Source organism: Brachypodium distachyon, chromosome 3 (genome assembly GCF_000005505.3).
Source record: "Brachypodium distachyon strain Bd21 chromosome 3, Brachypodium_distachyon_v3.0, whole genome shotgun sequence".
NCBI classification, from domain to species: domain Eukaryota; kingdom Viridiplantae; phylum Streptophyta; class Magnoliopsida; order Poales; family Poaceae; genus Brachypodium; species Brachypodium distachyon.
Window position 1 is genome coordinate 43,469,573 of NC_016133.3, and position 17,125 is coordinate 43,486,697.

At 48.3% G+C, this 17,125-nt stretch overlaps 2 protein-coding genes across 2 annotated transcripts; both read right to left on the minus strand.

Annotated features, from left to right (window-relative positions):
* Positions 1 to 4,890: 4,890 nt before the first annotated feature.
* LOC100824921 (transcription factor MYC2-like) lies at positions 4,891 to 5,891 on the minus strand. Its single transcript, XM_024461456.1, has one exon. The coding sequence runs from the start codon at positions 5,889 to 5,891 to the stop codon at positions 5,040 to 5,042; it is 852 nt and encodes a 283-aa protein (XP_024317224.1). The 3' UTR covers positions 4,891 to 5,039.
* A 7,037-nt stretch (positions 5,892 to 12,928) lies between these two features.
* Positions 12,929 to 14,765, minus strand: LOC100825220 (transcription factor bHLH14). The gene has a single exon (XM_003572428.3). It carries the CDS (start codon positions 13,799 to 13,801, stop codon positions 12,929 to 12,931), a length of 873 nt encoding a protein of 290 aa, XP_003572476.1. The 5' UTR covers positions 13,802 to 14,765.
* Positions 14,766 to 17,125: the final 2,360 nt, after the last annotated feature.

The window sequence follows — 17,125 nt, forward strand, 5'->3', positions numbered from 1 at the left end:
CACATATAAAGGCAGACAATTGTCTACTTTCTTAACCAAAAAAATACGTAGTGTAGTAATCAGCTACTCCTGTCATCTCTGCTTTTCTAAAACTTTGGACACGCCGCAGTCAACGGTACCCCGTACTCAAGGATGCGCCTATTTGCCAAAAATAAAAATGGGAGTGGCTACGTCTGAGTCCACTGAGAAATACAGTTTCTCAGTCGACCGCACGAAGAATCCACGCAGCCGCGCTGCTGTGCTGTTCGTAGGCCGCGGAGCTGGGCTAAGCTGCCAGCCGGCCTGCTGCACGCCCATGCCATGTGCACGCCTACGTGAGAAGCTAGTTGCTAGGCTTTGCGACGCTGCCAGGCAGCCAGCCGCGCAGCTCGGCTCGTGCGAGGAAACCAGTAGCTCGTGAGGACGCCGTACGCACGTGGGGCACGCCGCTGTACCCAATCCAGTTTCCCACGATCGATCGAAGTTCCCTGCCCCGTCGGCCTACGAAGTGCACGGTTTGGGCTTTTTTTTCTGCGGGCTGACCTGTTTATGGGCGTTTAAGATTAAGAGAGTATTTGTGCATAGCATTTGGGCGTTGGTTTATAAAAGACAAAATTTAATATCGGTTTCATGTAGTAGTAATAATTGACTTGAATCTGCAATTTTCAGAAATTAACGTCTAACTTTATGCGCAGTTTCAAAAATTGCACATGAAATTTTAGTTTAAAAAATTGCACATTAAATTTTATGTGCAATTTAAAAATTTGCGCCTAAAATTTAAAAAATTGCACTGATTTTTATGTGCAATTATATGTGCAGCGTCCAAAGGTGCAATATCCAATTGCACATTTCAAAAATCCAAATTTGCACTCAAAAAACATGTGGATTTTAGCCGTCTGAAGGTGCGATATCCAATGCCACATTTCAAAAATCCAAATCCGCACACAAAAAACACGTGAAAGTTTAGCCGTCCGAATGTGCGATCCAATGCCACATTTCAAAATACAAATTTTGCACACAAAAATTCACGTGCAATTTTATCCGTCCGAAGGTGCAATATCCAATTGGACATTTCAAAATCCAAATTTGCACACAAAATTTCACGTGCAATTTTAGCCGCCGAAGGTGCAATATCCAATTGCACATTTCAAAAATTTCAACCGCCATGACAATTTCTTTAAAAAGGGAGAAAGGAAAAAGGTGAAAAACAGATTACAATCAAATTTTAAAAATTGCACTTGAAATTTTAGGTGCAATTACAAAAATTGCATGTGAAATTTTAGGTTCAATTTTTAAAAAATGCACGCAAAATGTTAGGTTCGATTTTAAAAATTGCAAGTGAAATTTTAGCTGCAATTTCAAAATTACAAGTGAAATTTTATGTGCAACAAAAAAATTAGTGTGAAGACCAATTACATACACGAGTTGGTCCAAGAAAAAAAAATTAAGCCCATGTTGTGCATCATGCTTACTTCCTTACGTGAAGACATGAGTGGAATTCAAAATGGGCGCCTCCCATAATGTAACATAAAAGGCCGCATGTGGGTGTGTAGAAATTGACACGATGAAATAAAAATATGTCTAGAAATTATTGGAAGAGGGCATGACATATCCATAAAAATATAATTTAAATCTTTTTAAGCATAAATTGTGCAATTAAAACCACTCGATATAAAAATGACACGAAGCCCTCACGGGCCTTGAAATTATAAGATGAAAAAAAGTGTACACATACGGTTCACACACCTCTAGGTTCAAAGAAAAAAGTCTCAGATCCAACTGAAAGAGAAAGAACAAGGCCCAAAAAAACATAATTAAAACCACTCAATATCAACAAATCCATCTAAAAAGCTTAGACACAAATTGAAAATAGGCCCACCAATCTGAATAGAGAAAACAACTTGAAACAAAGGCTAACAGAACCAGGACCACACCACCCATAAGCCGAGAAAAACGAAAAGAAATACATCCATCCCAGACCTCCCCCAAAGCCCAGCCAGTGAAAAAAAAAGCCTGGTACAAAGATATGAGCAGAAACAGAAGAAGGCCCCAAAACATCAAATAAATCCCATGCAGCCGTTCGTAACAACTGCCGAACAAGTCCCAGAAACAGTCTTGTGTATCCAAGGGCTGGGACGGTCGACTGAGAAACACCAAATCTCAGTTGACTGAGCCTTAGCAAAACCGAATAAAAATTTATTGACACGGTACGAGGGTCGAGGGTATCACATTTACATCACAGTGTTTGTGCGGGCAGAAAGAGCTGCCAAACATGAGACGGCATGAAAAATATTTTCTGAAAAGGAAAAGGAACGAGGAGGAATAGATCAACTACGGCATGAAAAATATTTTTCGAAAAGGAAAAAGAACGAGGAATAAAATACTAACAAAAAGAAATGGTGAAACCGGCGGTTGGGCATCCACGCCAGTCCTAGGCTGGACCAGCCCGCCTTCCGGCCCAAGAGCTCGAAGCATATCCAGAATGCTTCTCGTGTGTGAGTCCTAGCCCTTGGGTCGATCCAAGAAATCCTAACCTCGTCGCCTTGAGGAGACCACATGAATCTACGTCAAACGCTTCATCGACACCGAACTAGAAGATGATCTCGGGCGGAATCAAAGCCTGGAAAATCATCTCGATGGCGAAGCGCCGGCTCCGTGAGACCCACACCATCTTCCACGCATCTTCGCACTGTATGAACAACCACCAGATCGTGGTCAAGGTGGAAAGGCCATTCCGCGTGTGCCGATGACGCCGCCATCATTTCGCTGCCGATCGTTTACAAACGAAAATCTTTCAAAGCCTCATACAAGAAAAAACTAAAGGTCCCACCGACAGAGGAGGAGAATGCTGACGATCTGACGGGCGGAGGAGGGGTGAGATGGCGGAGGTGAAACCTGAGACAGAGAAGATACGAGCTAACTCTTGCCACGGCCGCTATGAGCGTGATTGCGTTCTTTTTAGGTCCGATATGATAGATCGATCCACCATGGGGAGTCATCCACACTGGCGGATCCACAGGGTGGTGGTCCATGGACCACCATGGGAATTCGGCCCATATATCACTACATCTAATATCCTGAGCCCAAAACGAAAAAAGAAAATCAGGCTGCCAGCCCATCTCCTTGTTAGGCCTGCCGACTCCACGTGCTGCATTTGGGCTTGACTTATCAAATCTATCGATCGATCAGCCACCATCAATCATGAAACACGAAGAGGGGGAGGCAGAAGTGACGGAACTCCCTCCTGCCGGCCCTAGCTTAGCTAGCGCCTAGAGATCAGGATCCTGTTGGCCAGTAATCATGTCTCTCGGTTATCATGCGATCAAATTAAGGTTTGCTTGTTCAATATTAGCATATTTGCTATTGGCGAGTAATATTTGAAGTAAAAATAGCTGGTTATAATATGTAACGAAGTTAAAAAGAAAATTGTACATCGGACCACCCTGTCTCACAAACAAACATGGATCCGCCACTGGCCATGCACTGTTTGATTGTTCCACGGCAAGTAATTTTTCGGGAGAGACGAATTTTACTTGGTCGGCCCAGATCTAGCCCGAGCAAGAAACAGACGAACTATGCAGTCCAGGAAGGAGGGAAAGCTTGGCTTGGTGGTACTGGACTGCACCGACCCACGGTCCAACCAACCAAAAGCCTCTTTTTTTCAGCCCACTGGTGCTTTCTCCCTGCACGGAAACTGTATACGACTTCACGTACTACTGTGGCCGATGTAACGTGGACGCATGCTTGCGCACGTCATCTTGATTTGACTCGGTCGATCGCCACGGACGCTCCGATCGACATCACTTGTCCCTGTCATACGGTACACGGGGCGGTACGTCTATGCAAATATGCTGCATCCAAAGGCCCCTATGGCTAGAGCTAGCTACCTACGACATACGGTACACGGGGCGGTGCACGTGCGTCTAATTAAGCACTAGGTGTACATGCTAACTCCCTCCGTTACTTTTGCACTAAAATGACGATAAGTATTTAGAAACGGAAGAGTAACATTTGGCTATGCAGTGGTACGTAATCGGATCCATGGACCATTGTCCCGGCGATTGATCGATTGATTGATTGATCTAGCTCGTTGCGACTTACAGCATCAAACGCAAGTTGAATTCGTGATTAATTATTTGGCCTCGATCCCCATGGTCGCGTCGCCACATACTAGTCACGTCATGCATGTATCTTGAGCCTACTTATTTGTGCACCTGCCTCTTGATTACGGAACAGGATACGCATGGAATAGAGTACGTGTGGGTCTATACATAAAAGCTTAGGCGAGAATATACCCATACGTGTAATTTACATCGAGTGAATTAACAAATTCGATCAGATATTCGTCGTTTAAGCCAGCTATATATGAAACAAGCCATGCAAACATGCATGCAAGGAGTAAATGAAACCAGGCAAAACCACTTGAAGAACGCCATCAAAACATTTCTGATTCTCCCTCGCTCCTTAATTTGATGTCTCGTTACGGTAAAGATATACTACCGTATGATTTATGTGATACAAAATGTGAAATAACCAAGAATGTATAATTATATACCTTTTGAATAGGACTATAACAATAAGCTATCAATTTTTCGACACTTAATTTGCGTGCATGCGTACATACTCCATATACCGACGTACTACATACTCCATATACCAACGACGATGCAATTGTACTGCCAAAGTTTTATATCGAATCGAATAAACAAAATACCGAGTATATACGGGTGTTGGAGTGTGAAGCTAATTAGCTTCTCGGTTTCGCTATATATAAATCATCTGATTTTTAGTTAAAAGTAAGTTAATTCCGGCCTCGACCACTGAATATGGTTTGTGGTTTAAGATTAGAATGTAGGATGGAAATAAAATACTGAAATGTTGTTCAGATATTAATCCAAAGGAACCGTGAGATATAAGCGTTTTGTTTAAAAACCAGTCGACTGAGATATACCGGCCGGCAACGTCCGATCGATCGATCCACACGGCGACGAACGGCGGAACGGCCGGCTCAATTCCGTTGCACCGGCGTGCATGCACGCATGCAGTGACGATCGATCGGGCTAGCTAGGCGTCGCTAGCTGGTCACCTGCAGCTGCAGCCTGGAGCCCGCGGAGCAAGGCAGCCCGGAGCCGCCCTTCGTCCCGCAGCCCGGCGTCCGGCACGTCCACCACGACGTCCTGCACCACCGTGGGGGCGCCCCTGCCGTGGACGCGGCTCACGCACGCGTGCTGCACCGGCAGGCCCAGCGCCCGGAGCGCCGCCATCAGCCTCGCCGGCGCCGGCGCCGCCGCCTCCCGCCCCACCATCCTTACCTCCAGCCACTCCTCCTCCTCCTCCTCTTCCCCCACGGGCCGCGGCGCCATCTGGCGGGCCTGTGCTTGGGCCTGTTCCCGGGCCACCGCGGCCTCGCGCTCGAGGCGGGCCACGCGGGCCCTGAGGTGGGCGATGTAACCGACGGCGTCGCCGAGGAGCGACGCCTTGTCCATCCTCGACACGTTGGGCACGGCGGCGCGGAGGTCGCAGAACCGCCGGTTCAGCCGCTCCCGGCGGTGCCGCTCCGCCTCCACGTGGCTCACGCCCGGCGCTCTCGGCCCCGGCTTCGGCTTCCTCCCCCGCCTGCTGCTCTTCATCGTCGCCGCCGCCGAACCACACGGCGGCTCCGTCGCCGCCGAGCCGCCCCAGTACGCCAGCTGCTGCTGGTAGTTGTTGTTGTCGAGGTCGATCGAGGTTGTCAGGAACTCGAGATCGTCGACGTCGTTGGTGAGCCATTGCTCGGGGACCTCGCAGGAGACGAACTCGATGACGGGAGGAGGGTGGGGGCGTGGGGAGGCGGCGGAGAAGAAGGAGGCTGCTGAGGGCGGGGAGCACGACGACGAGCCGGACGCCGGGAAGAACATAAGCTGCTCGTCCATGCTGGGTGTGTAGAGTAGTAGTTCAGTACTAGGAACACAAGCGGTTTAATTTGTACATGCTTGGGGCTGGCTGGTGGCTGCTTCACTTTATACTGATTCATCCCAGATGAATGACCAACATTCTATATATGCGCACAGTTCTAAAAAAAACATTCTATGTGTGCCACGTGTTGGCCGGTTTAATAATGCAGGTTATTAAAGATCCGAGGGTCACGTTACTGTCGTCGTTTTCTTAGTAACTGGTGTGATTATGTCTAAGTTGATCCTTTACGGGCGTTTGATTTATTTAGGTATTGTCTCCACTCATCTACTCTCTCCCGTGCCGTCGTTCGGTTGAGATCTGAGACGGAAGCAAGTCGATTGATTTCTAACTAAAATATCGGCGATTTAACGCTCTACAGCAAAACAGAAAGGTAGTTTATTACTCTCCACAAATATTATGAGACTGACCAATTCGATTGCCCCTTCTGCTATTCCGTTGCACTAGGTTGTCATGGCATCAACGTCGAGTTCTAGGATGGTACGCACTATATGAGAGCGATCCATCCATGAGAATTATAATTTTCATTTTTTTTACTGATCGATCCCAAATATAATTTGGGGCCACCAAGCGTCCACAATGTAGCCATAAGGATGACCTTATGATATAGCCATGTACGTTTTGAAAGGTGCCAGAAGTTTTGTGTCTAGCCATAAGAAATTCTAATTTTCGTTTCATTTGACGGGAAACACGTCATTATATTTGAAATTGTAATGCATTTTATGAAGATAACCGTTCTGGATTACAATCTCATCGGAAAGCATCGATCAGGGAAACATGCATTACATACACTTGTGCCGCATGATTACTATTACGGTTTAAGAACCGAATCAAGCTTGAAAGACTATCCAGGCTATGGACACACCTCCCGTCCTGATGTGCCGAGCATCGTGCATGCCTGGATCGGTCGATATGATATGAGATGGCCGGAGGCACCTTAATTTGCTGGCTCCTTGGTCTGCCCAACTTTTGATCGAAGTCAGAAATACACGGCACCCACTCACATGAGTACTGAACCCTCTATGTCATATTAAATGACAAAATATAATATGGGACGCAGGGATTAGTATGAAAAACATACATGAACGGTGGATTCGGGGCGGGAACATTGCGTCTTTAGCCGGCCACAACCAAGTACTCAAGATATCTCGGGACAGATGGATCAATTGGGGTCATGACTTTTCTTCCTCCCGCTGGTCTTGACTTTTCTCTACCCGGTTCGTTTGCACGCACGCTGCTAAAGTACCAAAGCACATGTGCCATGCTAGCTACTAGCTACGATCGATCGAGAAATCACCGGATCGAGGCACATGCAAATTGCAAACATGTACTGTACACGCGACAGAGCCAGGCAGCTAGCTGGGTCCAAAATTAAACCAGTGACACTTTCATATGTAGCGGCCGGCCGGCCGGCCTTGTTTGGTCGTCATATATATGTGAGTTATATATGTAGTACGAGCGCTCTCCTGTCGTGTCGTCTCTGTTTCTCCCTAAGACTTTGGAGGCCGGGCCGCGATCAACAGTGTACAGTACTGTGCCCCGTGCACTCAAGGATGCGTCTATTTGCGAAAATTGACACGGTACGAGGGTATCACATCACGGTTACTATGTATTCGCCGTGGTCCTTCTTGGTATATATCCCGTAGAAGGAAAAAATAACTAATTAAGCAAGCACCGCTAGCAAAAAGAAATGGCGAAACCGATTGGGCTTTCGTCCTTCGTCCACGCCTGTTGCTTGCGCTGAATCGGACGCTTCCCGGCCCAACGGAAAAGCCTGGCTGCACAATGGAGCCAGTGCACCAGGGGTCAGATGCCCGGCCCAAGAGCCCGGAGCATAACCAGAATTCTTCTCGTGAACTCCGGCGCCTTTGGAAAGAAAACGAAAAGAAGAACTCCGGCGGCGGCACAAGGACAGGACAGATCGATTGTAATCCAACAATACATGTATCCGTTATATACTTCTAAAAGAAGGTTTATACTATATAGGATTGTTTCTTTCAGAAAAACTTACTGTCATTCATTTTTTTTTTGCTTATTTAGAACAACCAGCCGTGTATGTGATAAGAGTACTCGATGATCTGAAATTGATCCTAAAAATTGAAATATCACCTATATTTCCAACGGGACATGCATGCGTTGCAGTTTCAATTTCCAAAGCATGCAGTACTCCGATCTCTATAGCTAGCTTGATCGATCCAACCTAGCAATATATATAACTCCCTTACAATGTTTGTATACATACGGTGCTTGGTTAACCAGTTTCCTTCAACGGGATACCAAGGACGACGACGAATAATCCTGATGTGATCCTCGTACCATGTCAATTTTGGCAAATAGTCGAATCCATGAGTACGGGTACTGTATACCATTAACTGCTTCGTCTCCAAAGTTTTAGGAAAACAGAGAAGAAAGGAGCAGCTGACACTAGTGCACTGCACTACTTTTATACTTGTACTATAGTATATTCCAAACTGGTACTAGCGAGGAAGATGACGTCCCAGCAGTGAAAGTGTCACTGCATTTTTGGACCAGCTGCCTTGTGCCTCTGTAGCTTGCGACTCCGCTACAGTGTACGGAGTACATGTTTGCAAATTGCGCCTTTGCAAGTTTCTCTATCGATCGATCGAAGCATATGTGCTTTTTTTTTGGCGAAAGATATGTGCTTAATTTGGTATAATAACTGTACACAGTAGGAGTTGCCTGCTTCGAGGGCATCAAATTTGCGAGAAGTTGCAGTAGCCGGCCGATCATAGTGGAGACTCTTGCAGATCCTGCAAGCCCAAGGTCACTGTTGAGACCTGTCATTGAGGAAATTCGACAATTGATACCCTTTGATCCAGTTATCCGTTTCAAGTTCAGTGGCCGGCTGAACAACTGCGTAGCCCATGAATTAGCAAAGTTCTGCATTAATTAGCACGTCTAGTGGTGGTACGTTAAGTGGAGCGGTTGCTTGTTTTTTATTGTAATAACTCTGAAGTTTGATTAACTAGCTAAATGTCCGTTATCTGCTACGAAACTAAGAATTTCTATTGAGTTGTTTAAATATGTGTTGCTCATATTTTTTAAATTTTCTGATAAATAGGTCAAATACTATTTTTGAAAACAACAATTATCTTGAAAGTCATGAAAACCAATCAAGTATAGTCAAAAGATCATGATATCACTACTACAAAACAGTGCATATGTGACGAGTCATTAGTGATGGGCCTTTTGTGTCCGTCACTGATGACCATCATCGGTCACGGGCCTACCACGCCCTGATGACCCCTCATCAGTGATGGACCAGCCACGCCCGCCACTGATGACTCCTCATCACTCACGCGCGCGCATAACCCGTCACTAATGGTTCAATGTGAAAAATAACAAAAATTCACACAAACATACATTGGTGGCGGTCTTTTCATCAAGGCCCGCCACTGATGACTCGTGGAGACCTTTGGAGATTGAAATAATCATAACTAATTCATAAAAAATCATAAAAATGTGATTCTTTTTGCTAAAGTCTTATTTTTTATTGCTTAACATGCTGAAACAATAATATCATATGTTAGCATTTAAAAAATGAACTATGTAGTACAAACTTGTCATTTTCCACGCTTGAGTTTATGGTTTTATGCCAAATGAGAGAAGTTTTGTCCATTTCTATGCCATTATTCATGATAATGTATCCATTTTTTGCACAAATGTGCATCTTGTTATGACAAACTATATTGCCAAACATGTTTACAATTTTTTGGTTATAAAAGTGAATTTTCATTTTCCAAATGCAAAAATGGCGTATTTTGTGAAGCAAGTACAATTAATATGCTTCAAAATGAAAGTGGCTAATTTTTTACACAAAGTAGACCATATGTATATACTTATAAACCAGTCTGGGAACATTAAATACTTATATCTCATACTGAAAATGAAAAAGAAATAAAATTTTATACCCATCACTAGCGGGTCTTTCTGCCCTGACCGTCCCTGATGGAAAGAAAGCACAATGTGTGTGCTACGTTCTGATTGGCTGAGCCAGTGAAGCCATGGATCGCTCACGTGGCACCTCCCCATCCACTCCTTCCCCCCCTCGCTCTATCTCTCACGTACGCACCTCTTCCTCTTTCCTTATCTTCTCTGGCTCTCACCGTCCTCCCTCTTCCTCTTTCCTCTCCCCGTCTCCTCTCCTCTCCCCCGATCTGCTACCTCTCCTCCGCTTGCAGGATGGGCAGCGGCTGGCCCGACTCCCAGTCCCGGCCACCAGCGACGAGGAGCCGGCGCCGCCCTCCTTGCCGCCGCCCGCGACCCCGGCAACGAGGACTGTGAGGAGGAGCCGGGCGCAGCCCTCCTTTCCGCTGCCGCCCCCGACCCCGGCCGCCGCATCCCCGCCGCTGGTGAGTCTCTTCCTCTCTCTCCCCCCTACCTCTCCCCCTCTCTCTCCCTCTCTCCGATTTCTCTCTCTCACTCACCCTCTGATTATTCTCTAGCTCTTCCCGCAGACATGGAGAGGAGGAGGAGCCGGCCGTCGCCCCGCAGGTTCGCTATCTCCCTCTCGGTTTCCCTCGTTTTCTTCTCTCACTCTTGCAGGACGTCGGTGTCGAGGAGCAGGTGCCGACGAGGCGGTGCGGCCGCTGTAGCAGGAGGAGCTCTGCGACTACCGAGGAGGCGTGGCCGCTGTAGCAGGTGCGGGCTCCAGGGGCACCAAGCAGCCACCGCTGCTACCGGGGAGGGCCCTCCTCCGTCCATCTCTAGTCGCCACTGACGCCTGCGTGTGCGGTGAGGTCGATGGAATTGGGGCTGGCCTCGTTTTTTTTATTTTCTCAAATTCCCTATCAGTGTCGGGCGTGTGGCATGATCGCCACTGATGAGGCGCCACATCAGTAACGGGTAGCCTGCCTGTCACTGACGGGTACCTCATTACAGGCAGGAATGTTGTGGCGGGTGTCCTGCCCGCCAGTGATGTCGTTTTTTGCCCGTTGCTGATGAGGTGTTTTGTAGTAGTATATGTATAGAATGAGTGTCAATTAGATGATTTCGTAGTCATTAAGGGATAATCATGTTGGAGTGAACTCGCGACCACCAACTCAGATCTTTACAAGTGTAAAGATGAAATACCACCTTTAAAAAAAAATTAACTGTACACAGTAGACAGTGGGACGGACATAATTCTCGCTTTAAATAAACAAGATCCATGGGAATTTTATATGTGAGAATCGGTTCTTCTGTACACAGTACGCTTGAGTCCGACCCTTTGGGAAAATACTATTCCTACGGTACTATTGCACAACTGTAAGTGTCCCAAAAAGAAAAACAAGGACATGCACGTGATCCGAGAAAGAAAAATTTCCGGTTCTTCTCAACGAAGCAAGGAGCACATGTTTGGGGCGGAGCCATCATTTGGAACATGGGTATGCAACGATGAAGGACAGTAGGCATATGGTCTACGGCACGTTGAACAAGCATACCACACATGTACTTAGCAAATTGATCTTTTACCACGTACAATTTCTTAATGCATACGACGGAGTATAAATCACACATCTCAACAGAGCCAGCGCCAAATGAACACCAACACATGTAAAACAATGGTCATACATTTGGTGACTAAACAAGACACAAACTCTATAAAACTAGCTAGCTAATTAAATCAATCAATATTGATCTAACAACATGTAAATAGGACATAAACTCTATAGAAATAAATAATTAAACAATACACAAACTCCAGAATTTTGCCTACAAATATACAAGTAGTATTCCTTTGCCAAAATACCTGGATATGCATTGCATACCCAGGCCGCCAGTGTACATATAGTAATACAACTGAAAACGTGGGGAGCTTGGGATAAAGTTATATACACATTGTAACACGTCTATTTGACAGAGTTTTATCGGTTTTCCTATATCTAAATCGTCTGATCTGTAGGAAGAGACGAGTTGATTGCTCAACCGTGTTTGATCTGGATCGTGCTTTAAGATTCGGAACGAATTATGGAGATGTGGGAGTAGGGATAGCTAGCATTTACATATTCAGTTTAATGTGCTATATCTACGGAGATGTGGGAATTATCTGGATGCTCACTCCGTCCTAAAATAAATTATGTTGATTTGTATAGATTATGGAGTACATGCGCGCAGGAGCAGCCCAGCGGAAGAAACCCTGGTATCTCTCTCTACGTAAACCACACGGGCAGCACCAGTGATGTTGGAGCGTACGTGGCGACCGAGTCAAGATGACGTGCGCAAGCATGCGTCCACGTCGACTACTTACGTACGTACCTGCGTTGCGTTCTCGTACTCGTCCTTGGCTCGATCCAAAGTGGGTGTAAATGGAGTAAGATCTAGGTGTAGGTGTACTATAGCTAGAGGGGTTGCCCATCCCAACGTGATAAACGTACGCTTGTCCAGTTTTTCTAGAGTATTGGTTTAGTTAAAAGCTGGACTTTTTCTCCAAACAGACCCTGTTTCGCAACTTCCATATATACGGCCCGGCAGATGGCTGCAACCCCAATTATTTGAAGATTTGTAGAAACTGGTAAGAGTTGTGATATATCCACCGAAAAGAGTGTGGAAAGAACCCAAGGTACTCGCAAAAATAAAAACCTAAGTCTTGTATTAGCACCGATGGTCAGACTAACAACTCCCCACATATACTTAGCCGCCGCACACCCAAATTAGGATCAAATGATGACGAATCCATTCTTCCTGCTCACAGAACTTACATTAGTATCCCAATCCAGTTTCGCTTACAGATATTATCCTTAGCGGCAATGGTGCATACAAGTATCAGTATGTATACATACTGTTGGCTCTCAACACACGTGTGTTATCTCGTTCTTTCGTTCCTAATTAAATACTTGTTGCTGTTTTATGCAAATTTTACTAAAACAGCGACAAGCCGACAAGTATTTAGGAACGAAGGAAGTACACGTGCTCCGTACTATTTTATTTTTTGAGAAAGTACACGCATGCATGTAGTATACGTGCATAATTAGTCTATTTTTTTGAGTGGATTTAATTAGTCATCTAGTATATCTATGCTGCATGGGTCGGCGCCGCCCTGCTGCTGCAGCTGCAGCCCGCGGAGCAAGGCGGCCCGGAGCCGCCCTTCGTCCCGCATGCCGGCGGCCGGCACGTCCACCACGGCGTCTTGCACCACCGTGGGGGCGCCCCCGCCGTGGACGCGGCTCACGCACGCGTGCTGCACCGGCAGGTCCAGCGCCCGGAGCGCCGCCATCAGCCTCGCCGGCGCCGCCCCTGACGACGCCGTCGTCACGAGCCGCAGCGCCGCCACTTCCCGCTCCTTCCCCACCATCCTTACCTCCAGCCGCTCCTCGTCTTGGCCCACGGCCACGGCCTGCAGCGCCTTCTTCTGGCGGGCCGACGCAGCGGCCTGGGCCTGGGCCTCGCTCTCGAGGCGGTCGACGCGGGCCCGGAGCTGGGAGATGTAGGAGACGGCGTCGGCGAGCAGCGAAGCCTTGTCCATCCTCGACACGGTGGGCACGGCGGCGCGGAGGTCGCAGAACAGCCGGTTCAGCCGCTCCCTCCGCTGCCGCTCCGCCTCCACGTGGCCGACGGCAGGGCCGTCCGATGGCCGCGGCCGGGGGTTCTTCCTTCCCCGCCCGCTCCTGTTCATCGACGTGGCCATCGCCGGAAGGCCCAGGCTCCCGGCCGCCGAGCAGGCCCACGGCAGATGGTAGTTATTGTTGTTATTATCCAGGTCGAGGACGTCGTCGTTGGTGAGCCATTGCTCGGGGACATCGCAGGAGACGAGCTCGATGACAGGAGGAGGACGAGGGCGTGGGGAGGCGGCGGAGAAGAAGGAGGCTGCCGACGGAGGGGAGCACGAAGATGAGCCGCCTGCCGGGAAGACCGCCACGAGCTCGTCCATGCTGTGTGTGTTGCAGCTGTGCGGATCGGAGATGCGCGTACGCGGTATGTATATATAGGGTACGGAGTACTGGTAGTAGAAACAAGGATTTGTTGTATATTGTGATCCACACGTATATGTCAAATACCAAAACAATAGTGTTTTTCACTGGTGCGACAAGTGTTTTAATTTGGTAAGAAAATGGAGTGTTTTGTGGAAAAAAATTAGGGATAATCACGACTAAACCCTTTCTACCAAACAACCATCTGGGGTTTGTAGTGTTTTTCAATTTGGAGTACCAAACAATGCCTTATGGGGAAGTATATTGTTAGGGCGTGTTACCTTCAAAATATTGGCAGGGGATGGTTTTTAAACAAAAGGTTTAAATTTCAGTTGACGTATCACAACTGGTTATTGAGATCCCAGGGTCACCCCTTCTTACCCGCTGGATTAAGATCCGACGGTCAAATATGTTGACTAATCTCTAAATAAAAGAACAAACAACTTCTCAATGGCAAAACTGATTTTTTACGACTCGGTGTACGTACATAAGAAAATTCATGAGAAAACACATTGATTTGTTTGTAGTCCCTGTAAAAACAGGCCACATCCAAGCCTACTCCCTCCGATCCTAAATTGTTGTCGAAATATTACATGTACCTAGACGCTTTTTAAGAATGAATACATCCATATTTGAGCAAATTTGAGTCAAAAATTTAGTATCAGAGGGAGTAGATGTGAAATGTCCAGATCAGTAACTTTTTCTGACCCCGACCTACTTATTGTATTGTACTGACATGTTTTGTTGTTGTTCTACAAAACAACAGGAGTACGGGGTGCCAATGCTCGATGGCACGAGTACGAGAATAGTATGTAGGGGGTGTACGCCGGCCTTATAGCGAAGGTCGCCGTACACTTTGTACAAGTTGACACGTCGATATTTTTTGAATAGGTTCGGTCGACCCTGCGGGTACGACTTAGTCCTATGTTAGGAGAGGTTTCGAGGGGGTCGTTAGCCAAGTGTTTGGCCCGAACTCGTCTTCCCAAATCACCTATGGCGAGAGATCTCTAGGGGCCGCCTTAGATTTGGGCCGAACTTGTCTTCTCAAGTAGCGAGGTTGGGATACCCTCGAGACTCTAACCCGATCCCTCTACTTCGAGTCGAGGTCGTACTAGACGGCCTGAAACCTCGAAACTAGGCTTCCCAAGTTGTGTCCTCGAGGTCGAGTCGAGACTAGACTCGACCCAAGCACTCGAGAGTGGGCTCCTTACGTTGCTCTAGTCCTCTCCCCTTTGATCTTATTCCAATTGAGAGTGAATGATAAATGCCCCATGAGGGGGTATTTATAGCCTAGGGGTTCATGACAAAAGAACATGGCTACTCTTGAAGGAGAGGGAAAGTGAGGACAAAGTGGTAAACTCATTCCTACACATTTCTTGGCCCCTACTCTAGCTCTTCTTCTCCTTTGACTATGGCATGGGAGGCTTGACCCTTTGACTCCTTTGACCGGCGCCTAGTTGGCATGGCTATGCCTTGTTGGCGATTTGACCGGTCTTTGGGATTTGTTGACTTGGTCGTCGCCATGTAGGATTACGGCCCGGCCCATGTAAGAATTTTATTATATTACAACAGTAGCCCCCTTGAGCCGGAGGCATTAGGAATGCCTTCGGGTCAACTTCAATGTTGATGACGTGCCGAGATTCTTCTTCCGATACTTTTGAGTGCAGCTCTCCTTGGGGCGAGCCACCGACTGGTTGGGTTTTACGAGGAAACCGGGCCTAGGTGGGCTGCCTTGTGAGATGCTCGTAGTTTCGGGAGTGACCTTCGAGATGCTGCGTTGGGGGAGCCACCGGCCAGGTAATCTTCCTCGAGGAGGAAGATAGACCTAGGTGGGCTTATAAAATGTGGCTTTGTGAGTCTTGGCGCATCCCAAGGGCTGCTGGGGATTTTTCATGCATAAAATTAGGGCCTTAGAATCTTTGGTGCGGAGAACCACCAGCTAGGTTAGTTTCTCGATGAGAAACCAAGCCCAGGTGGGTTCCTTCGCGAGGTTTCGCCGGTCGTGGGGTCTATCTCCGAAGAAACAGACACTTTCGAGGTCTTCCTTGCGAGAAATCATGGCCACGAAGGTCTTTCTTGCAAAATTTTGAGGTCGGGGGACTCCTTTTGCAAGATAATGAAGCTGCAAGGGCGTACTTGTGAATTTCGGATTTTCCGAGGGTCCCTGCGCGAATTTTCGAGCCACCAGGGGGCAGCTTGCGATTTTCTGTGTCTTGGGGGGTGTTTGTTGAAAGAAACCCTCACTCTGGGTTGCCTATCGCGCCTAGGCGCGTTCCTGGGCCATGCTTGGCCTCTTGGGCCTCCCGGGCGTGCGGGCTGCGCTTGACCGGGCTTGGGAGGCCTCTTTTTTTTTATGCTCGTTACTGGGCCGAGGCCCACTTCATCGCCCGGCCTGCATACCTGTTCGCAGGGCTAAGTGGTTAGATCGGACGGGCGGGATGGCTCCCGTACCCTAGATCCGACGGCTGCTGTGCATCGTCTTCCTTGGTACGGGCGAGAAAGGAGGTCGTCCTCCTTTCCTCTTTCGTCGAGGGGCACCGTTGCCAGGTGATGATGCCGGCGACCACGGGCTCGGCCAGGATGGCATGGGCTGGCCTGGGGCGTGCCAATGGTCCTCTTTTGCCCTCCTTTTTTGCTTTTCCTCCCCTGCTCTGCTCCCTTTGTCCTTTGGTCGGGCTTGACCCTTGTCCTGTTGCTGTGACCAAGCCGACCGGCGACATGCTGGCTCTGGACGTCGAGGGGGCTTCTTGGCCTATAAAATGGAGCCGTGGGACGCCCAGGGAGCCATGCCCACTCTTCTTTCCTCCCCTTCCGGTGCCGAAGATGAGTTCGGCGGCATCCGAAGGACGGGACAAGACCGGTGGCGTTTAGGAGCTCCTCGGGAGCGGATAGCTCCTCCAAGAAGTTGCCTAGTTCATCGCGTGTGTTGAGGATCGTCGAGTCTTCATGGTTATCGAGATTTTGGCGAGCGTCGGGCTTCGAACGTTGTCGGCATTGCCTGCAATTTGAGCCACGAAGAGGGGCGCCCGAGTACTCTTGTGCCCTTGTCGAGGTGAGTCACGCCGGGGTGTTTGGCCTTTGCCCGACGGCCGTGGTTAACGCGAGCACCGGCGAGCAACGGGGATGCAGGGGCGCCCGGTCATTCCGTCGAATACCCTCAGCGCGCGCTCGGAACAGTGTAAGGGCTCGGCCGATGCGGCGGGGGTGCGTGCACCGGGCGCGGGAGCGCCGTCCCGAGCGGGCGCGCTCGGGCAGCCGCGTGTGGCGCGGGGCGTCCTTTGCCT